The sequence below is a fragment of the Rhinatrema bivittatum genome, chromosome 2 (assembly GCF_901001135.1).
Source record: "Rhinatrema bivittatum chromosome 2, aRhiBiv1.1, whole genome shotgun sequence".
Taxonomy (NCBI): Eukaryota; Metazoa; Chordata; class Amphibia; order Gymnophiona; family Rhinatrematidae; genus Rhinatrema; species Rhinatrema bivittatum.
In genome coordinates this window covers 564,500,935-564,524,758 of record NC_042616.1, presented here as the reverse complement: position 1 = coordinate 564,524,758, position 23,824 = coordinate 564,500,935, and the positions used below count along the sequence as shown (strand labels likewise).

At 41.8% G+C, this 23,824-nt stretch overlaps 1 protein-coding gene across 2 annotated transcripts in view; it reads left to right on the top strand.

Annotated features, from left to right (window-relative positions):
• The first annotated feature begins 22,212 nt into the window (after positions 1–22,212).
• LOC115085194 (cadherin-7) overlaps positions 22,213–23,824 on the top strand; it is a 351,275-nt gene continuing 349,663 nt past the window's right edge. For both annotated transcript variants that reach the window (XM_029590921.1, XM_029590920.1), the window contains exon 1: positions 22,213–22,607. In XM_029590921.1, the coding sequence (XP_029446781.1) occupies positions 22,398–22,607 (210 nt within the window). In that variant the 5' untranslated portion in view covers positions 22,213–22,397. The remainder of the gene's footprint in view (positions 22,608–23,824) is intronic.

The window sequence follows — 23,824 nt, the reverse complement described above, 5'->3', positions numbered from 1 at the left end:
ATTATAGCCTGGCATGTTTGAGTAATATAGATATGTATGTAAGCAGGTCTATAAACTATCAGCAATGATAGCTTTATTTAAAATACTAAAAGGTCCACTGCATTGCAATGGGTGGAGACTGCTGACAACAGTAGTTGGTATTGTGCAGCTGTACTCTGGAAGTAAATTTTGAGGACCATGACAGATATTAAATATGGCAGTATGCAAGAGTAGTCTCTTCTCTGTCTCCTCACATATCCGTTTTTTTCCCCTTTGACATTCCTTTGAAGTCTGGATAAGCTCTTTTCGTCTATGTCCTTACATATGTCTTTTGTTTGCCTTTGCCATTCCTTCAAGTCTAGCTTCATTCTTTCTTTCTTTCCATATATCTTTCACTTTTTCTTTTCTACTGTGTCTTCTATAATCTCTTAGTATTCTCTTGTTTCAAAAATCATTCTTTGCCTACTCTTTTTTCTCTTTTTGAAGCCTGTTACTTCTCTCGTCTCCTGGATCTATACTTCTCTTTCTTCTCTTTTTTTATGGATGTTCTTGAAATCTCCATGCTCTCTTTACAGTGATTCAATATGTCTTTCTAATTCATGTTTCACTTGCTTTATCTTTTGTTTGGTAACCCTTTCTTGCTGTGTTTTTATATTCTCACTCTCCTTTACTTGTTCTCTCTGTTCATCCCTGATAATAATTTATCCATCTATCCATTAATGTTTTCTGTTTGCTCTTCTGCTTCTTTGTTACTTAGTTTATCTTCTTTGCCCTTGTTTTCATTTATATGTTGAAAAAAACTCCGGAATGCCCACAGCAAACAGCATCACATACCAGTGAAACAATTCTTCCTTTAGTTGCACAGGTCCAAGATGTGAACTAATGGATAAACAATATATATAGAATTAGTGCAGAATAAGGTAAGAGTCCACACAATAATTTTGGTATACTCTTATAAAAGTTCTACTTGGTACGGCAACTCCGCTATTTCTGAAATACACATCATAATGATACAGCAGGTTCCCCGACACGGATCCCATGTTTCGCCGCAAGGCTGCGTCGGGAGGGACAGACAAAAGACTTTTAAATCTGAAAATACAAACAAAAATCAATAATGGTGTGGAACAACATATTGATGGGAAACCTATGTCACTGGTATAACTAACAAAGCATGCACATACCTGTGTGAATTTCAACTCGAGATGACCAGGAGTGCACGGATACAATGACAATGAAGTTCTTTAAAAGCTGTAAAAATGGCGCGAAAACCGCCAGCCAATCAAAAGAGATCAAAAGCAAGATAACTAGGACGTAAAAGAGAACTGAAACATACCGAAGCTAAGTAGAAAAGGACCACTTGATCTCATGTTTGAGGTCATGTGGAGAAAGACTGTTAAGATTATAGATCTATTTTTGCTCTTTACGAATAAGCATTTTGGAAATGTTTCCCCCCAACATGGAGGAGATAACACGTCAATGACAAAAAACCTTAAGTCGGATACACTATGAGACTGAGCCACCCAGTGTGCCACTAAGGGTGCATTTTCCCGTTCAATATTAATACTGGATCTATGTTTGATGATTCTGGCCTTTATCATGCGTTTTGTTCCAACATAACATTTCTGACAGGGTCACATAATGACATAAATGACACCTGGTGATAGACAATTGGAGCTAAACTGTAAATGGGAAAACTTATTAGAGACTGGATAAGTGAAAAAAGAAAGGGAAAGAGAAAGTGAACAAACTGAGCAATTCCCGCAAGGGCTATGACTACCTAGAGATAAGGATGGGGGAATATAAGGATGCAATTCAGAGTGGACTAGGAGGTCCCGAAGATTCTTGCCGTGATGAAATGTAAATCAGAGAGGGCAATTAAAAATATCATGCATAGAGAGTAAGGAACAAGAGCGACAGGTAATGGAAGTCAGTGCTTTACTGCAAACTGAAAAGGGCAGAATACAATTGATAAACCCATCGGAGGAATGCGATTGTGGTAGAAAAAGTAAATCCCAATTAGCATACAAGGCACGTTTAAAGGCTTTAAATTAATTCTATATATTGTTGGTTCAAAAAGTGCAGAACTTGATCTCCATTTTTTGTTTGTGAACTAATAGATAAAGCAATCACTGGTACATTAGTAGGTAGTCCTCAACATTTTTACCCAGTATACCAGAGTGTTCCTTTGCAAATAATAATGCACTTCTAAATTGCAACCCATGCTTGGTTTTCAAATTTGTAAGTGATCAACATTTGTGATTCTGTAGCAATGCATCTGAGTTCCACACAGATAAGAGAGAACCTTATAGACATGATTATGTTTTTATAGAAGAGACAAAGACCAAAAAGAGGAACTGATTAACAAATATTAATGTTCAATGTTCACAGGCCACAGAAAAGAAACACAAATAAGGATTCAAAGAGTAGCAAACCTCAAATGATTTTCAAAAGACTGTATTTATGAGGAGCTAGATAAACTAAACGTAGATAAAGCAATGGGACCAGATAGGATACAGTCAAGAGCATTAAAGGAACATAAAGAAGTTCTGGCAGCTCTACTGGCCGACCTTTTCACTGCTTCTTTAGAGTCAGGAGTAGATCCAGAGGACTGGAAACAGGAGGATAAGAACATTCCACACTGGGTCAGACCAAGGGTCCATCAAGCCCAGCATCCTGTTTCCAACAGTGGCCAATCCAGGCCATAAGAACCTGGCAAATACCCAAAAACTAAGACTATTCCATGTTACCATTGCTAATGGCAGTGGCTATTTTCTAAGTGAACTTAATAGCAGGTAATGGACTTCTCCTCCAAGAACTTATCCAATCCTTTTTTAAACACAGCTATACTAACTGCGCTAACCACATCCTCTGGCAACAAATTCCAGAGTTTAATTGTGCGTTGAGTGTAAAATAACTTTCTCTGATTAGTTTTAAATGTGCCACATGCTAACTTCATGGAGTGCCCCCTAGTCTTTCTATTATCTGAAAGAGTAAATAACCAATTCACATCTACCCGTTCTAGACCTCTCATGATTTTAAACATCTCTATCATATTCCCCCTCAGCCGTCTCTTCTCCAAGCTGAAAAGTCCTAACCTCTTTAGTCTTTCCTAATAGGGGAGCTGTTCCATCCCCTTATCATTTTGGTTGCCCTTCGCTGTACCTTCTTCATCGCAATTATATCTTTTTTGAGATGCGGTGACCAGAATTGTACACAGTATTCAAGGAGTGATACAGAGGCATTATGACATTTTTCGTTTTATTCACCATTCCCTTTCTAATAATTCCCAATATTCTGTTTGCTTTTTTGACTGCCGCAGCACACTGAACTGATGATTTCAATGTGTTATCCACTGTGACACCTAGATCTCTTTCTTGGGTGGTAGCACCTAATATGGAACCTAACATTGTGTAACTAAAGCATGGGTTATTTTTCCCTATATGCATCACCTTGCACTTAACCACATTAAATTTCATCTGCCATTTTGATGCCCAATTTTCCAGTCTCACAAAGTCTTCCTGCAATTTATCACAATCTGCTTGTGATTTAACTACTCTGAACAATTTTGTATCATCTGCAAATTTGATTACCTCACTCGTCATATTTCTTTCCAGATCATTTATAAATATATTGAAAAGTAAGGGTCCCAATACAGATCCCTGAGGCACTCCACTGCCCACTCCTTTCCACTGAGAAAATTGTCCATTGAATCCTACTCTCTGTTTCCTGTCTTAGCCAGTTTGTAATCCATGAAAGGACATCGCCACCTATCCCATGACTTCTTACTTTTCCTAGAAGCCTCTCATGAGGAACTTTGTCAAACACCTTCTGAAAATCCAAGTACACTACAAAATGCCTTCTGAAAATCCAAGTATACTACAAAATCCAAGTACACTATATTGTTCCTCTTCACAAAAATGGAATATAAGAAGGAGGCTAGGTACTGTCAGCCTGCTAGTCTGGCTGCTACAAATTAATGGAATTGCTGCTAAAATGGAGAAAAGTGCAGTTTTTGGAATCCAATGGATTACAAGATCGCAGATTGCATGATTTTACCAGAGGTAGGTTTTTTCAGAAAAATCTGATTAATTTCTTTGGGTGACAAAGAGTTGGATCAGGGGAGAGTTAGATGAGTACTTGAATATCAGTAAGGACTTGAACATGGTTCCATTTTTGTGACTTATTAATAAACTGAATACCCTATGGGTGCAAAATTGATTGACTAGGTTAAAAACTTGTTGAGTGGAAGTTCACTTTGAGGAGAGGGGCATTATGTATGTTATGCTTGGTGGTCCACTTGATGTCCCCATGAACCACAACACTCACCTCAGTCGCCAATGGCCTCCTAGCACCAGCAAGACCCTGCTCCACTCACAGCTCAGATGCCGTCTGCACATTGTCCTGCTTTGTCCTCCTTCTGGGGCTGCCTTAGGTGTGCAAGCATGGTGCACATGGATTCTTAAAGGGCCTGTGACACGAAAGGCCCCGCGGCACCCTCAGATGATGTCACTTGGCTCAGGATATTTATGGGCATTACGCACTGCCACTCACTGCCATAGCAACGGGTCTTCTGTCTTGAGCAGTGCATGTGTCTTCTGTGTTCCCACTTGTTCTGTGTTCCTGATTGCTCATGTTTGTTCCTGCGTTTTTGTGCTCCAGCCTTACCTTGCCTAGCCTGCCTAGTCCAACCTTGCCTTTCCCAACTTGCCTCACCCAGCCTTGCCTTGCCCATCTGTCTCATCTAGTGTGTCTTCATCCATCCTCGGTCTGATATCCTGTAATAACCTGTTGCTTTTGACCTGACCATGATTACCTGCTACCTGGACCTGGCCTCTTGCCTTGCACCTGACTATGGCTGCTTGCTGCCTACCCCAACCTTTGGCCTGTTTCCTGGTCTCTCCAGTATGCTGCCTGTCCTGAACCTGGTGTGCCCTTGGATCTTGCTCTATCCACATCCCTAGGGACCCACCTAAGCCATGCCAGCAGCCAGAACCCAAGGGTTCAACCTGCAGGGGAGGCAGCTGATATAGGCAAAGCTCCAGTCTGTGCTACTTAAGGGTATATTCGCCAACTGTCAGCCTAGGCCTTGTAAGCTCACCTACAAGGAAGCATCAACTACTCCACAGCAATAAGGACTCACTCTTATGCTACACTTCACAGTTTGCTGAGGTCATGAGTTTGATGGAGTCGTTCCAGGCCTCCACTATTGCCAGGTTAGCTCACCAGCTACAACAGCAGCAAGACCAACTGAATAAGATGGCCAATTATCTCAGGGTATGGCTGCCAGTGCAACTTCCACAGTACCTACTCTTGCACCTCCAGTATGGCCATTAATTCCATGCTTATTTGCCTCCACTTCTGAGATACGAGGAGGATCCCACCAAATGTAGAAGTGTTTTGAATCAATGCCATATGCAGTTTGAACTGCAAGCACCTCTCTTTAAATCTGATTGTGTCAAGATTACATATATCTTGTCCTTGTTGGGTGGTTCTGCCATATCCTGGACTTCACCGCTCTGGGAAAGAGGTTACCCACTAGTAGGGGATCTAAACATTTTCCTTCAAGAATTCTGCATGATTTTTGATGAGCCTAGTCACATGTCTTCCATGGCCACCGAGCTTCTTCAGATCACACAAAACATCTGGTCTATTGGAGAATATGCAGTTCATTTTTGTACTCTGGCATCTGAACTATAATGGGACAGTGATAGCTTAATAGTCAGCTTCAGGCAAGGACTCTTGAAGTGTATCAAAGATGAGCTGGCTGGCTGAATCTGCTTGATTGGAGAGGCTGATCAGTTTAGCCATTGCATTGACCTCAGATTTTAAGAATGGTCTCAAGAGAGGGGCCTGGCTTGTTGTCCCATTCACCTTGCCCTTAGTTTCCAACGCCCAGTGGTTTCCAGGTCTCCAGAGTACAAGAGGAGTCCACGCAAATTGATTGCCTCAAGTTGTCCACTGAGGAGAAGCAAAGACGCTGATGCCTTAATTTGTGTCTATATTGTGTCTATATTGTGCCACAGTTGGGCGCTTCATAAATCACTGCTTAGCCAAGCCAGGAAACTCCAGGACTTAGGTTTTGTGGAAGAGACCACCAGAGATTGACCATGTACCTCCCCACAAATTCTAGTACCAGTATCTCTTTCATTCAGGAACACCCATGTGGATATACAAGCTTACATTGATACCGGCACTGGAGACAGCTTTATTAATAACTCTTTAGTACATCACTATGGGATCCTGACAATTCCATTGGACATTGTGCTCACAATATCATCTGCTCATGGAGAGCCCTTACCTGGACATATCATAAGGGCCACTATTCTGCTCGCTTTGCATGGAGAGCAAATAAGCTTATATGGCTTTCCAAAGCAGTCAATGCGGTCATCTTGAGGTCCATATTAAGAAGCCATTTAGAAGGATAACTCACAAATTATTTGTCTAAATGGCAAGTGGGGCATATTCAGCCACTTATGCGGCTAAATTATAGCTTATTCAGTTATAATTTAGCTGGATAAAAAAGGGGCATTGCAGGGACATTCCTGGGAGGGGTTGAGTTATCTGGCTATCCTAGATGAATATTGGGTATATCCGACTACATTAGCTGGATAACTTTAGACCTGTTTCTTAGCAGGTCTAAAGTGATCTGGCCTTGTCTGGCTGGATAAAGTGCTACTTAATAGGATATCTTGAAAGATATCACGCTAAGTAATGATGTCATTTTCAAACCAAAAATAGATTCAGAGGGCCAATCCCCTCTCTCCCCTCCCAAAGCTGTACAAAGGCTCTCAGGCCATACTCTCTTACTGCCTCTCTTCTGCACAAACCTTTGTAAAGACTTAGGAAGAGGCCAGCACTATATGATGTCCTCAGTCATGATTGTCTATTAAACAGGATCAGGCTTCCATCCTCCATGACCCCCCACCCAACCACAAACAGACTGAAGCAATATTATGTCCTAAAAATCATGCGTCCAAAATTGGCACCTGTTTTTCCAGGGTGTGCACACTCACCTCTCCTGAATGACTGAGGCAATATTCAAATGAAATCAAAATGAAAAGGGCACCAAAAAAGGACGTGTTTTTAAAAAAAGAGCATCTGTAGCGCTATCCATTTTATTGCTTCGGATGTCCATACTGCATCACGCGTGCACCATGTAGATGCGTATATCTGTCAAAAGGGCATGGATTCTGTCAAATAGAATATGGGAAATATTTATTTGATAACATATATTTAGAAATCGAATTGTGCACCCCCAAAGTGAATTCATGATGTGAAGTAATAATCCTGTCAGCAGGGTATATAATTCGCTGCTTTGGGTCTAACTACCCTTTTTTGTTTAGTTCATATTGGGTCAGTGCTTCTTACTGGCTGGTGTGGACTGGTGCCTGGCATTCTGATTTTCCAATATTGCAGGAAGATCGACATTGCTTCATTTTCAACAGGTAAAATGTATTTGCTTCGTCCTTGGGTTTTTTTCCTAAGTGCAGAAATTGTTCATTACTTATGTTTCTTGCATTGATGTAACCACGAATGCCATTATAGAAAAAGTATTAAATAAATAAATAAATAGATAAATAAATATTGTTCACATTCCACTACTTTTAATATGGAATGATGGCTGTGGGTGAACAGACGCCTAATACCTGGACGCCAATGACGGGAGCTGCATTTGGGCGTCCATTCTTGGTCTGGGACTATCCCCGCATGCCCATGCCCTGGACGCCGGGGGTGGGAGCCGATCTAAACATCCATTTCAGGCCTGTCCCCCCACACCCATGCCCTGGACACTGGGGATGGGAACCAGACTTAGGTGTCCGTTATGGGTCTGGGCCTGTCCCTGCATGCCCATGCCCTGGACACCGGGGATGGTAGCCAAATTTGGGCATCCATTCTTGGTCATGGACAACGTTGTGTTGGGAATGTACTTCAGAATAGAGCATCAGAAAAGCAAAAGTTGTCTCAGGTAGAGAGGAAGTCTGGGGGGCAGGAAGAGCAGGCAGGTGCCAACGGTATCCAAGCGACATCAATGCGAGCACATGATGTGTGGTTCTCGGACAAAGGGAAGGAACTCCTGTGCCAGCAGGTCTGTGAGGACTATGAAGTTCTCTTCAGATTGAAGGCTTCCTCAGCCACTAAGAAAATAATTTGGGAAAGCATCGCACTTGATGTTGGCTCCCTGGCGGTCAAAACAAGAGATGTTAAACAAATCCAGCACTGCTGGTGTGACACTCGCAGGGTGGAGAAAGAGAAGGCCACCAAAATCGAGGCATCATGCGCAGGACTGAGGATGGTCCATCATGCACTCTCATTTTGACCCCCATTGAGGATCTCATCATATGCACTCTGTGCCCTGAGGTAGTGGCCAGAATACATACACCATAAGGGTGTGACAGAAAGAATGGTTTTAAAAAGGCTAGGGTGCTGGCATTTGATTTTTCTGATTTCGGCACTTGGATGGGTAATAGTTGTGAAATAATGACCTAAAACATGTGTTTCTCTATCCTTTTCCACAGATCAAGTAGTCAGTGATGTAGACTCACAAGTGGAAGCTGATGTGGAAGGAGAGACACAATCTCCTCCCACACCAGAATTCACTTTTCCAATGCCTACTCCAGAGTCCCCCCACCCAGAAAGCCTGCTTATGGAGGAGAGCTAGCCAGAGACCCTGTTAATGCTGTCACTGGAGGAGGTAGTTCCTGAAACTCTGGAATTGGACACAACAGCGGCCTCAGATGAAGTTGGAGAGGAGGTGGATGGCATGCTGCCCATCATTGCGCTTGATGGGCTGGGGGCTGACTTAGTGGTCAACCTGCTGGCATGTCAGCAGCAGTACAACGAGTCTGTCACCCAGGGTTGGAATGAAGTACACTGTACTACTAGAAATGTGTTGAGAGAATGCAGCAGTAGTGGCAATTATGGCCGGCCTGATGGGTCAAATTATCAGCACCATTCAGGATATAGCCAGTGCACTGAGGTCAGGGAACCACGCATAAGTCTAATCATTTTTCCAAATACATTTTTTTTGTTGTGTGCAATCAATGATTTTTTTTCTCTTATTTATGGGCTCTGGTTTATACCAAGGCCAAAGACGTCAGTCTTGGTTAGACTCACAGCGAGGTCATGGTGCCGTACCATGTCCTACCCTGGCCCTCCACAAGGTCGAGTCTTCGTCCTGGATCTAGGCCTCGCCAGTGAATACCACTGGACTGGGTAAGTGGGGACAGTGGTGAATCATGCCTACAGCATGCTTCCTGGTGGGAGGGATGGGTGGTGGATAAGGGAGGCCTTTTTTTTGTTTCTTTTTGGTATTTATGTTTTTAATTATTTACGTTTTTTGCACTATAGACAATGAGTAAAACATTCCACAAACCTCCATTCCTGTGAAAGAAACTGCAGAAAATGAATCAAAAAAAGGAAAAGACTTTTAAAGCCCTCTATACATAACACATATCTCTATTAGCAAACTTTCTTATAAAGCTTACCTTTACCTCTTTTAGCTTTTTTTCTAGCTGGTGAAATTTTTTAAGATACCATGTAATGTTTTTACATTTGTCAGTTTTATCCTTATTATGAAATGATCCTAAGTCACCTCTAGCTTATCTGAACTGTCATGCACCGGTTCACCCAGCTTTTTAGTTTTGTGGCACTCCTGAAACAGGGGCCATTTTGTTGTGGCAGACAACCCACTTCACCATCATCACTTTCTCCTCCTTTTTCATTTCCTCTTCATCCACCACTTGGCATTAGTTTCCCTTCCTTTTTTACCCGGCATCATAATCTGGCTTCTCCACTATTAGCATTATCTTCCTCCCTTCCCTATTCTCACCTGCCTGCAGCATCAACTCCTTCTGTCTCTGACCAGCTCTTCCCTATCCCTGGTATTATTGCCCTGCACATAGAAGTATTTAGAGCATTGGGATGGCATAGAAGGGCAGCGATCTCCATTTGAGTCCAGGATGCAACACGACAAACACCAACTAATTAACCAAAAATACAATTATTTATTCTCAAACAACTTTTTATTTTGCTCATAAATTAAAAAAATAAAATAAACTCTGCTTTAAAAAAAATAAATTTGAAAATTGCTATAAAAAATGTTAATGAAATGAAAGTTTGGGATGGAGGGCGGAATGGGGGTTGTGACCCTGGGGGACGAGGAGGAGCATCACTGCCGGGGGGATGGTGGCCAGCTTAGTCACTGCTGTGCCATGGCCACAAGCGATTGAGTTCCAGACATAGCTGAGAGCAGCTCAATCATCTGCCCATGGCCATGCACCAGCTCTGACAAGTTGGCCACGATATGCCCCAGTATCCTTTCTACCAAGTCCATAGTGTGGTTCAACCACACCAGCAGAGGAAGTGCAGCATCCAAGTGTGCCTTGATGGAAGTTAAGGAAGTTAGTTAAAGGATGAGGGGATGCAGGCCAGTGATGGGAATTGGTGGGAGGGCAAGGGGGCACAAGCCAGTGAAGGAAGTTAGTTCTAGGATGAGAGGATGCAGTCCAGTGATGGGAGTTGGTGAGAGGTGTTGAACGGGATCATAAAAATGTTAGTTTTGCAGTAAAAACTGCAAAACTAACTCAAGTCAGAGAAAGAGCACTATCATTGGCTGGACCGTTACTATGGAACACCATGCCCTTAGAGATAAGACTACAGAGAGATTTCAAGACTTTCAAAAAGAGCTTAAAGACATGGCTCTTTAGAGAAGCCGTTCCACAAAGAGAGCGAGAGAGAATAAAATGCTGAAAGCTGTACACATAAAATCTTCATACAGCACTAGCACATTATATGTATGTATGTCATGGTCTGTCTTTTGCACCTTTTAAATTAAATGTATATTTTAACAGTCTTTATCTTAGTCACAGGTCAGATTAATCATCACTAAACTCTTAGCCATTACTATGAAACGATGTCACCGAGATTATGAGGCACCTTCTTTCTAATAATAGGAACATTTGCGTATACATTGTACTATATGTGCCTATATGTGAACCGTTGTGACGGTATTCTACTAAATGACGGCATAGAAAAGATTTTAAATAAATAATAAATAAATAAATAAACTTACCCAGCCTGGTTTTCCTCCCCAGAGATAGCCAGGGATGAGACAGACTTTCAGTTTCATATCATAACATTTATTAAGTAGCTTAGAGATCTTATAAAAGCTGGCAGGCTTTGTTCATTTCATTGCAAGCATACACAAATCAAGGTAGTGGAAAAATTAGTAATCAGATTGTGTTTCCTTACGGGAGTAAAAGGAGACCCAGCCATCACCCTATTTCCCCATGGGGAAATCAGTTCCAAGCAACGAATGGGCAAAGACAAAGGAATCATGGCAGCTCTCAGGAAATCAACCTGATGATGCATGATTTGAAGATGTGCATCACACACAACCTGCATATAAATGGAATGGAAGTGCTTGTGGTTGTGGAATGCACTCTCCTGGTCTACCTTCAGGGTCAGTGTGATATGGGTGAATCTATCTCACCCAACACATTGGGCATCCCACCTATTTTAAAGAACCTTTTCCAGATCTCCTGGATTTGTACTGGGTCCTGTGGATATGAGATATTCTGCCTCATTCCCTCAAGACTTGTCCCAAGCACCATGAGAATAAGGATTGATCGATCCCTCCAGCAAATCCAATATATTCTGGAAACTTCTGGTTGCAAAAAAATGCAAAGCACACAGGATTTTCACCAACCGAGGGATGGCATGTTTGCAAGAGGCAAGAGAGTGAATGTTCTTATGCAGGTCCTCATAAAGGGTTACAATTTCCCAAGAGCTGAGACAATATCTTCACACCACTTCAGTCTTGCGAAATCCAAGAAGGGTTAACCATGGCTGAATGATATGTTGCCTACAGGGTCTACGGATGGCTCTGGGCTGTACCTATGAAGATAAGTACAGAATAACATAAGAAAGGGTACACAGCCATCTTAAAACTATGGCCTATCCAAGTCACAATTTCCTGGCAAGTACACAAGCACTGAATAGATTGCAAGCTAATATTCCATTTTGATTTATAGCAGTTTATAGACTCCTCCACTAGGAACTTACGCAAACTTTTGGTAAACCCTGTTTCACTAAAGACTTATGCCCTGGGAATGAATTCCAGAGGCTAATTATGCATTGAGTGAAAAATATATTTTCCCAATTTGTTTAGTTTACCAGTGACTGTGCAGCCACATGTCGACATGGCCCTCTTGTCTTTCATCATTATTGTTTCTATGAACTGCCTCCATAATCTGGCAGTCCTTAATTGGGCTTGCACACACAAGAGAAAAATTAGCTAGACAAATACGTGCAGAATTTCCATGCTGTAAATGGCAGCAAAGCTTTCATGAACCATTAGCTATCACTAGCTATCACAATAACACCAGGGAAAGGGCTGGCGCAAAATATCAAGCGTAAAGAATCTGTTATGGACACAAGGTTTGGATGAACATTACTACATGGGAGGTTAATGACTAATGAAGTCATTTAAATGAAATTAAATATGATCGGCGCTATTTGATACACTCTGGTTTGCATGTGTGTTATGAACATGCTAATAGCTTTATTGCATGGGGTGCCCATTTCGCACATCCAAGCACAGGTTGCATCGGCCTGAAAGAATCATAATGGTACTGACACCCCCATCCTTCCGACTCTCCCCATTCCCTCCTGATACCTTTTTGATCCGAGCTGGGAGCAAGGGTTCAGTTTATGCTTCCAGCACTGCCTCTGTCAGAGTAACATTGGAGGCGCTTGGAGTGGAGCAGAGGGTCCCTCTCTCCTGGCTTGGTTCAAAAAGGTATCGGGGGTGGGGACTAGGGAGGTTCAGAGGGATGGAATAGGCACCACTATGATTCCTTGTGGGATGGTGGGGGGGGGGGGAGGGCAGGGAGGGAGGCAGCCTGATCTTATTTAATAGAAAATCGTGATCAGTGCTGGTGTATAATACTGGCCCCTTCCTAATTCTTTACAAAGGTTTCTGAGTTGGGGGGGGGGGGGGAGTAGAATGGCCTTTGTGTTAAGCTTTGGGAGGGAAGGGAGGGGAGTGGCCCTCTGAATCTTTCTTTGGTTTGATAATGACAGCATTACTTAGTTGTATATCCTGTTGGAGGCAGGATGCTGGGCTTGATGGACCCTTGGTCTGACCCAGTATGGCATTTTCTTATGTTCTTCTTATGTTCTTCTTATAATTAATTCAACTAACAACGACCCCCTTCCTTATCTTCACAAATCATTAGAAGCAATGTGCTAAATCTCCACATTGCTTGAAAGTTGGGGCATGAAGATAATGGTTGGTTCGATATTAGAAAAAACTGGCAACAATGTGACTAGATAACAACAATAAAAAGAAAAGGTCACATTCTATTCATGGTTTTAAAATGTGGAAAATACCCTCATACCAGGTTGGTTGACAGCAAAGGAAAAACGTATAATGATGATGAATGGTGACATGAAGATAAGTGTATTTAATTATGTATGCTGATATCTGGAGAAATAATATATAGTGTATAACATGATATCATTTTAACTACATGGGTGAGAGAAGCACAGAAGCACAAAAAATTAAAAAATAATTTTGTTATCAAATTATGGACTGACCTATGATTAAATATAAGGCAGAGTGACAATGGCTGTATATCACCATACAATGATGCCTATTATGATGGTCAATAACAATAGCATCTAATGATTTGTGAAGATAAGGAAGGGGGTCGTTGTTAGTTGAATTAATTATTGCTAGACCTTTTCCACCATATAACTTGGTCGTTCTGAGCGCAGTAATAGTGATTATCCTTCAAGATATCCAGTTAAATAGCAAATTATCTGGCCATACAAGGCTGGATAACTAAAAACCTATTCGGCTATATTCAAACATAACCATTTAAGTATTTTTACTGTTTCATTGTTTTACTGTTAATTGCCACCTCTGTTCCTTGTATTGCCCTGAGCAAACGTTTAAGTTGTATTGTAAACCGATGTGATATGTATATTTATAGGAACGTTGGTATAGAAAAGTTAAAAACTAAATAAATAAATAAATAAATAAATATTTTGTTATTCGGTTATATGCAACTGGATAACTTTAGGCTGGTATATTCAGTGGGATGTTTCTCCCACTGAATATATGGGCTAAGTTATCTGGCTAACTTTAGCCGGATAACTTGTCCACTAACCGGCCCTCTGAATATGGACCTCCTTGGTTCATACTGCACAAACCCTTCATTAATTGGGGTATTCTACAGATTGCCAGATGGGGTTCCCTCTAAAATGAGCAATGACTTGCCAAGATCTTGCCTGTTGTATACCTCCTTCAGACAGTCACCCTGGAGCTACCGGGTCTGCCACCACTATACGTAGAATATGCAAATATCTTTATCAAATGGCAGGCAGAGGTCCTGCCACCACTTGCTCCTGTAATTGTCACATTGACTTGATTCCAGGGAAGGTACCATCCAGGGATAGAGTCTAGTCTACTGCTCTCCACACCAGAAACAGAGGCCATGTCCAAATATATTAAAGAACACTTTATTTATAAAGGTTTTATTTAAATAAAATCTGGATTCATTCACTCTTCTTCGTCACATACTGAGGCCATAGCACACTATCTTTTTAAATGGGGAAACAAAATATTGTGCTATGTCCTTGCATCAATTACCGTGGGTTCATTACAATTACCAAGAAGAACCAATACCCATTCCCACTGATCACAGAAATCTTTGACTACCTCAGAGGGTGCCAGGCTTGACCTGAGGGAGAAAAATGGAAGATTGCTTTTAATACAAGGGAGGTCCTTCGGATTCTGCAATCCCCCATAGTCTTTCTGTTTTTGGTCAATGAGATTTTTCAGGATCCTCTCTACTCCCATGTGGTGGTATATCTGGATGATATCCTAGCCTTTTCAAAGTCATTGCAAGAACATCAAGATCATATGAAGCAAGTCCACTAGAGGCTCCGTGAGAACCACCTTTATGCAAAGTTGGAAAAATGTACATTTGAACAGGAAGAACTCTCGTTCCTTGGCTATATCATGTCTCGGCAAGGCCTATGCATAGAAACTGAAAATCATTCTGGAATGGCCACAACCTGTGAGCCTCAAAGCCCTCAGTGCTTCCATGGAATTGTGAACTATTTCTGGCAACTAATTCATGGCTATTTGACCCTGAATAATTCCTGGGTAGTGTTTGTGGCCGCAGTAACAGGCCCACCTGGGTAGACTGTCATTCTTCAATGTCTACATCAAAAACGTCTTTAGAAGACCCATGACTCCCGCTTATTGGGGCACCCTGGCATTACCTGAACCCTGGAGTTTTTCCGACATTATTGGTTGCCTAAGATAAAGACTGATGTGAAGCGATATGTAGAGTCCTGCCCATATTTGTGCCATAAATAAGAGTTCTTGAGCTCAACCTTGGGGGATGTTACAGTTGCTACCAGCCTCCAATAAACCCTGGACCCACTTAAGCACATATTTTATTACTGACCTTCCCCTCTCAAGTGGCAATACCATTAAATGGGTAATGTTGGATCGTTTTTCAAAGATGGCCCTTTTCAAACCTCTACCTGGTCTTCTTTCAGCACCTGAATTTGCCAGTCTCTTCTTCCAGCACATCTTTTGTCTGCATGGGCTCCCTCTCCATATCCTCTTGGACGAAGAGTACAGTTTATGGCCCACTTCTGTATAAGCCTGTGCAAGAAGTTTGGGATTACCTTGGATTTCACTTCAGCCTATCATCCCCAGAGTAATGGGCAGAGTAAGTGAACAAATCAGACCCTAAAGACCTTTTTAAGAGCCTACATAGACCAATGCCAGGACAACTGGGCATCTCTGTTCCTGTTGGCAGAGTTCTGCCTCAAGAATCACTTGTGTGGGTCCTCATCTTTCTATGTGTTGTTTGGCCACCAACCTTACACACCAAAATCTTTCTTAGTCTCCATTACCTACCCTACTGCCAATTTAATAGGATGCAAACTCCAGGACTTCTAGAAAAAAATGCATCACCTCCTGGAACAAGCAACAGAATGTTTCAAGAAGCAGATGGGCAAGAGACATCACTCGGCACCTCAACTCAGGCGTCGGGACCTGGTATGGCTTTGCATGAAAAACTTATGCCTCAAAATGCCTTTCCTGAAGTTTTCCCCAAGATTTGTGGGCCCATTCCCTGTTATGCAACAACTAGAGCCAGTAACTTACAAACTAAAATTATCCCCCACTCTTCGGGTTCATTACATTTTCTATGTATCCTTGCTAAAACCAGACATATTATGTTGGCCAGAAGGACCACCCCTCAAACCCATGGAGGTCACAGCTGAAGAAAACATCCAGTACAAAGTTGAGAACATTATGGAATCGAGGAATCAAGTCCAGTACTTGATCTCCCGGAAGAATTCTGGCCCTGAAGAGAATTCCTGGGAGCCAGCTTCTAACCTCCAAGCCCCACAACTATTATGGGATTTCCACAGGAGATTCCCCAACAAGCCCAGGCTCAGAAACTGGGGAGGGGTCTTTGGAAGGATGTTTCTATTTTGGTGGTCCACATGATGTCCCTGTGAATTGCCACGCTAACTCCAGATACTAACGGCCTCCTCTCATGATGGACTACATTCATCAGCAAGGCCATGCTTCATTTGCATCTCCAATACTGTCTGCAAGCCATTGTGCTGCACCTCCTCCCCCTGGCCTCCCTTAGGCATGTGTGCATAATGCAAATTGATTCTTAAAGGGCCTTGTTATAATTAGTGAGGTTTAGGTGGACTCTTGGACACTATAGCAGCTGACCACTCCCGCGGGGAGAAGTCCCGTGAGGGGCCACAGGTCAGGCTCAGCTCTGGACACAGAAACACAGATCTTTCTTTATTTAGACAGTTTTAGAAGCCACCAGAGGTAGCAGTAGTGAGTAGAAGATGTAGCCCGGCTGGGCTAGCATTCCCCAGGGTGCTGGAACAGTGGTTCTATGGTAGCAGTGCTGTAGTGGAGAGAACTGAGAGAATGAGTACATTAGAACATTCACATAGTCCCAAATATGGAGAAGCCCTGAGATAGGGAGAGATGGCCCTTGAGGAGCAAGTACCAGATCTCTGGGAGCAGAGAGTCTTGTTGGCAAAGTACTCACACAGCGGTTCCACGTAGGAGATGGCACTGGCGCTGGAACGGAGGCAGGCCCTCGAGGAGCGAGGACCTGGTTCCAGGGAGTCAGCTCTGAGAAGTAGATGATAGTAGTACTCACTGATGCTTTCTGTAGCGAATTCTTCCAAGTAGATGAGGAGATAGATGAAGGCAGCGAGTCAGGGAACATGGGTCCTCGAAGAGCGAGTACCGATTACCTGATAGCAACGTGAAAGAAACAAAAGAGGCCCCTGAGGAGCGGGTACCCCACTAGCAGAAAGAGTCCAATGGACGTTGAAGAGGCAGAGCCCATCTGTAAGATTCCTCTTGCTAACTCAACGGCTAGCAATAAACTGTAGGCTTAAATATCCGGGCAGCGTGACGTCATCACAGGGGGACGCCCCTGAGGAACATGCCAATGAGGAAATAAGAATGAGGACTGCACGGCGCACGTGCCCTAAGGTACCTAAAGAACATAGTGGGAGGCAGTGCCCAAGCCGGTCCAGGGACAGCCGGAGAGGACGGCAGGTGGACACCGCAGCAGCCAGGCGTCCGTGAAGGGCAGGAGGAGCCGCAAAAAAGGAAAAGTAGGCGGAGTGAAGCCGTCAGCAAGTGACGGTCGCAATAGGCCTGCAGCAGAAAGACCCGCGGTGCCCTCAGATGATGTCATCCGGATTATTTAAAGGCCTCATGCGCTGCAACTCACTGCCTCAGCAATGGGTCTCCTGCTTGATCAGTGCGTGTTGCTCCTGTGATCCTGATTGTCCTGTGTTCCTGATTGCTCCTGTTTGTTCCCACGATCTTGTGCTCCACCCTTGCCTTGCCTTGCTTAGCCTGCCTCATCCAGCCTTGCTTCGCCCAGCCTGTCTCATCCAGCCTTACCCTGCCCATCTGTGTTTTCCAGTGTCTCTCTTTGTCCATCCAAGGGCTGTTCTCCTGTTACCAGTCTCTTCCTTTGGACCTAATCACAATTGTATGCTGCTTGAACCTGACCATGATATTCTGCCACCTGGACTTGACCTCTTGCTTTGCACCTGACCATGCCTGCTTGCAACCTGCCACAACCCTTGGCCTGTTCCACGGTCTCTTCAGTCTGGTGCCTGTCATGACTTTGGTGTACCCTTGGACTCTTGCTCTCTCTGCCACCCTAGAGACCCACCTAAGCCCTCCTGGCCACCAGAACCAAGGGTTTAATCTGTGGGGAAGCGGCTGGTATAGGTGAAGCTCTAGTCTGTCCTGTTTCAGGGCGCATTCACCAGCTGTCGGCATAGGCCTCATAGGCTCGCCTATGAGTCTGTGTCAACTATGCCACAGGAACAAGGGCTCACTAATCATACATGTGGTGTGCCATAGGCATCAGTTATGAGAATAGTTCTCTTCAACATTTTTGTATGATATTGTGGAAGGAGTATTATTAAAATTTTATCTTTTTTATGGATGATGCCAAAATCTGCAAGATGGTAGGCAGTCAGGAAGGTATAGAAACTATAGAAACTATTAAAGTTTATGGAATGGACTCAAGTCTGACAGCTAAGATTTAATAATATAAAATGTGGGGTAAAATTCTTTATGTACAAAACAAGAGTAGGATATTGGGGTGATCATGTCTGATGATCTCATGATTGCCAAAAAGATAGCTAAGGTGAGGGCAAAATTCAGAAATATGCTTAATGTGCTTAGGGAGAGGAAGGATCAGAAGAAAAAGGGAGGTGATATTGCCCCTGTATAATTCCCTAGCGAGACCTCATTTGGAAATTGTGTACAACTCTGGAGACTGCACTTTCAAAAAGATATAAATAGGATAGTGGGCCAGTACTTCTAAGTGTATCTTGATATTTTACCTACACTGTACAATGTAAGTATTAAGAAGAGCACTAGCTGTCAATTTAAGAGATTGAGATTGTAAATGATCAGTTAGGGTCACTTTTAGTTATTTTATATAGATATAGAAGTCAAGTTAGACAGGTTTTTTTTCTGCAGTCTGTGCACTCGCAAGCATTTCCTGTCTTTGCTACTAACATAGGCAATAGGCATTTATGCATAAGAGTGAGACATTAGATAGATATAAGTTTAGTTGTGCCAGAATGTCATCCCAAATTAAGCAGGATGTACTGTCGACAGAACCGTGGCAGTGATATCTGGGAAAGAGCTGTCATTGAACAGAACTCAAAACTCACAAGGCATCTTTAGAGTCAGACAAGCCAATCATGTGTCTAGAAGGTGTGACCTTAAGAACTACCTAGAATTTTTGAGCAACCAAAAGGTGGCCAATTATGAACTAGATACTAGCAATGACAAGCTAAGTTCCACCAAGATGACCCATAGTATAAAGCCAACAACATGGCAGCTGAAAGCAAGAAGGAGGGGAAGAAGAGGAAGACCAGGAAATGCTGACATAACAGAGGGTCCTGGCAGCATAGAGGCATTCCTGCTAAAGACTTTAGTTTTCCAACTGGCCAAAAGATTGCTGATACAACTAAATTTTAGGTCATACAAATCTTAGATGGGGATTAGATATTTTTCTGAACAGCTTGATAGGGTAAGCAATGAATGTGGTTAACTTGTTTAATAAACATACATGGTTCCATTATTGTTTTCTCTTATTTTTGGATCCAATAAAGGGGGGGCTGGGGATTGTGGGGGGTGGCATTTTAGGGGCTCCAGCTTACATGATCTTTCCCAACATATCCTGGCTTAGGGATGAGATTCATTCCTGTCAACATGGTGCAAAACACGCCCATATTTAGATACACTGCCCCTGTGTGTGTGTTTGGGGTGGGGGGGGGGGGGAGATCGGATGATATTGCCGTTCTGAATCAGGGCTGTCAGATTTGTCACAGATGTTGCTGTGATCTGATGATGTTGGATTAAACAATGTCATAGTACAGTCCTTCTACTCTTTGGATGCCCTCTAGGTTGGATACCATTGAGGGTATAAGTCAGGCACCTATAGTGTGCATGTCAGGCCTCCTGGATGAAGCCTTCACATCCCTATTCAGACTCTTCTCACTCAGTGGCAGTTGTAGGGTCCAGAGGCATGCATCCTGTGTGGCCTGGAGTTTTCCTGTGTTCCTGGCAAAGCCCTACATGTCTTACAGAAGGAATAATCAAAATGCCCACACTGGTGCAAACTGCATGGGCGGTTTTGCTTTAATGATTGCCTCTGGAAAAAGTACCCCCAGAGATTTTCATCTGCTTTTTCTGAGGCCAAAACAACACTTTTTTTTCCAGTCAAAACATATGTACTTTTGAAAATTCAGAACTCTATTTGCTGTTGATGCCCGCTCAATGTGTGGGCAAAACCATGCACATTGCACAATGCATGTACTTTTTGCCTCGGTAAATAATCATTGTCACTGCCTGGTAAGGGGGTAACTTTATAACTGCCTGCATTTTGGAACAAAGTCCATGGATATCTTTTACAATCAACCTTCAAAAAGTATGCTTGTAAATGTAAACCTCTCCCCAACCCTGTAAATGAAATTACGCATCTAATGGCACTGTGCACATACGTTTACCTGTATAAGAGAGGGCAATTATTTGAAAGCTCTTTTCTGCAGGTAAAGCACTGCTTTATCATGGAAATGGCATTGAAAATTACCCTTCCTATATATTTGTTTTTTGCTATACAATTTTTATGTAAGGATATGTTAGAAATTAGATTATACTATATTTTCTTTAAATGTCATATTTCATTTGTTTCCAGGTCTATAGAGTAAACATTCTTGAAAACATTGTTTGTGAAGCAAAGGTGAAAGAATGTAGTTAAATGAAGAAATGTTTTGAGGTGTATGTATATTACCCTTCACTTAAAGCTGGCCTTGCTAAGTAAAGTTGTGTTTCAATTTGAAATAGTTAAAAGCATTCAGAGATACAGCATATATGCAATGGAAGTCTGTACTTTGATAAATAAGTTCTTTTCTTTTCTTTTTTTTTTTTAACTTTGCCCTACAGATCTGTATTGTTGTAGAGGTCTTTGCATTTGTGAAAAGAACAGGAACCTAATTATTTTGCATTGTAATTATGCTAATTATGTTAGTCTTAGGAGGTATAACAAATAAGTTAGATTTTCAGGATTTCATTTTATGTTTCTCCTAAATCTCTATGGATAATCCTGCATCACTAAATTTTGATAATTAAAAGGAAGAAGAAACCAGAAAAAAAAAAAAGGTTGGCAGGGAATAATGAGGTTTATCAATTCATGTCAGCTTTGAAAACTGTGGTGCATATAAGATTGCATTGCTGTTCTAATTTTGTAATACATTGAGCACCTGAAGAAAAAGAAGAGATTGTTTTGAAATATCAAATCTAAGTAGATCTATTCTGGCATTTTTCAGTTGCCCAGATTAGAGCACATCTGAACAATTGCTTTTGTATGAATCTGAATCAGTGGGCCAGCACTGAGTCACATTAGACCATGTTTAAGTATTCAGCTGATGTCATGCAGGGCTTTTTATACATCTTTCTGTTTTCACAATTAATTTTGCAGAATTTTTTTATGCTCTGCTGCAAATTAATATCTTTGGCAAAGTTTGCCACATTTTGTGTCTGTGCAGTTGTAATATTTTTTTGGTGAAGTTTTCTATCATATAATCATTGAAAGGCACCATTGATGAGTAGTATGCTAATTAAAGAATGAAGCAAACATTTAACAGATTTAAAGCTTGGGCAAACAGCAGTGTAACTTGGATTTTGCATGAATCTATGCACTTTAAATCGGCATGTGCTCTTGTTATTTCTTGCTATCTTGTTGTTTTGTGGCTTTGTTCTCATATGCTGCTGACTTCTTAATACATAGACAATGAATAATGCATTAAAATACAGTAGTAATGAAAGGGGACAACATCCCTGCTCTTTGTATTGTATAAATGAATTCAGTAGATATCAGAGTTAGTCAGAGCTTGGTATGGTGGTACTTTCAAAATCTCTTCAATGAGAAATATTTATATAATCAAAAGAAAGGAATCCACAATGTTTCCCAAAGTGGTGTTTGATGTCTGACTCCTCAGAAAAAAAAACCAAAAAAAAAACCACTTGTTAACTGACAAGCCGAAACTGAAAAAAAATAAAATAAATGGTTTATCTTTCTGACAACAGTTCTTTCTTTTTCTGATAGGTACCTATTTCACAATTTCTCCAGTAAAGGCTATTCAACAGTGGTGACCTCTTCTAATCAAATTCTGCACAAATTATTATCTCTGAACTCCTTCTTGACATCCCGCCTGAGGCTAGCGTCACTAAGCCAACTGGAAGTGTGCCTGCTTTCTTGTCAAGGATTCGCTTTCACAAAGGAAAAAGGAAAAAAATAAATAAGATGAAGATGGGTAAAGTGGAGCTGTGCCATTCTCTTCAGATAATAGCTCTTTTGCTGTGTCTTTCTGGGATGAATCAAGCGGAACTCTCAAAGTCACGATCCAAGCCCTATTTCCAATCAGGCAAGTCAAGAACCAAGCGTAGCTGGGTATGGAATCAGTTCTTTGTGCTTGAAGAATACACAGGTACTGATCCTCTCTATGTTGGAAAGGTAAGAGAATTTAAAAATCACTTTGCATATACAAGGCTCACATTGTACAAATGTGTACATATTATGCTTTAATGAAGGCAATAAAAACATATAACATTTGAAAATGGTCATCCACATATTTTTGTATCTTATTTGCCAGGTTTCAACCAGTTTAGAAAACTAGAATAAAGTCAGTAAAAGTGAAAAATGTTATATGAAGCATGCATCCTTTTGCTGATATGCATTGCTGCATATTTTTAAACATGAACACAAATATTGAGTTTCACTATTTTTATTAGAGATGTGAATCGGAACTGAAATCGGATCCGATTCTGGTTCCGATTCACATCTCTAATTTTTATATTTCAAAAGATGAATTTCAAGGAGCTACCTTTTTATTTGTGTGTTGCTATTTGTATTTCTCTAATAATGGTTTGCTTTGTGGCTTAACAATTAGAAATTGGTTAACATACTACTTGATAATTTCCTTCTATTCTTTTGTCCTTTCAGCTTAATTGAATCCAGTCCATACTGGAGCTATGGTGCCATGTACTTTCATTCAAAACTACCTGGAACTTTTCTCTATTAACCCCCTCCCATGTATTATAGCCATTGCCCAGACATTCCTTGGCCAGGTGCTCTATGTAGATCATGGCTCTTCCTGGAACCTAAGATGCATTCACCATATCCAGTCAGTAAGAGGCCAATGTTCCCAAAAAAGTTGAGTGCTTAAATTTAGAGGCCTAAGGAGATCCATTTACTATGCTGCGGTATTTTCCCTTGGAGCAGAATTATACCACAGGATTTACTAAGTTGTGGCATTCAGTATACAGCTTAGGAAACAGCACGGTATTTTCCCCCATGGCAGGTTAGTATGCCCCCAAATGCTGTGTGATGGCTGCCTCTTTACCCGAGCTCACCATCTTGTTCAAGGGCCAGAGTAGCTTGAATGACCCCTCCCAACATGTAGAAACCCCTCCTGTAGGTCTTGTGAGATTGCCATCCCACCCATCCACCACATGTAGAGGTGGCCCCCAAGTACTAAAATAAAAAAAATATCATGTAATGGGGCATAAGTAGAAATTCAGGTTCCATTTTAAGACTGACAGTAAAGGGCCCAGACCCTAGGGCAGGGCTTCCCAAACTTGGGGACCCCACAGCCAGTCGGATTTTCAGGATATCCACAATGAATATGCATGGGATAAATTTGCATATACAGAGTCTCCAAGTTTGGAAAG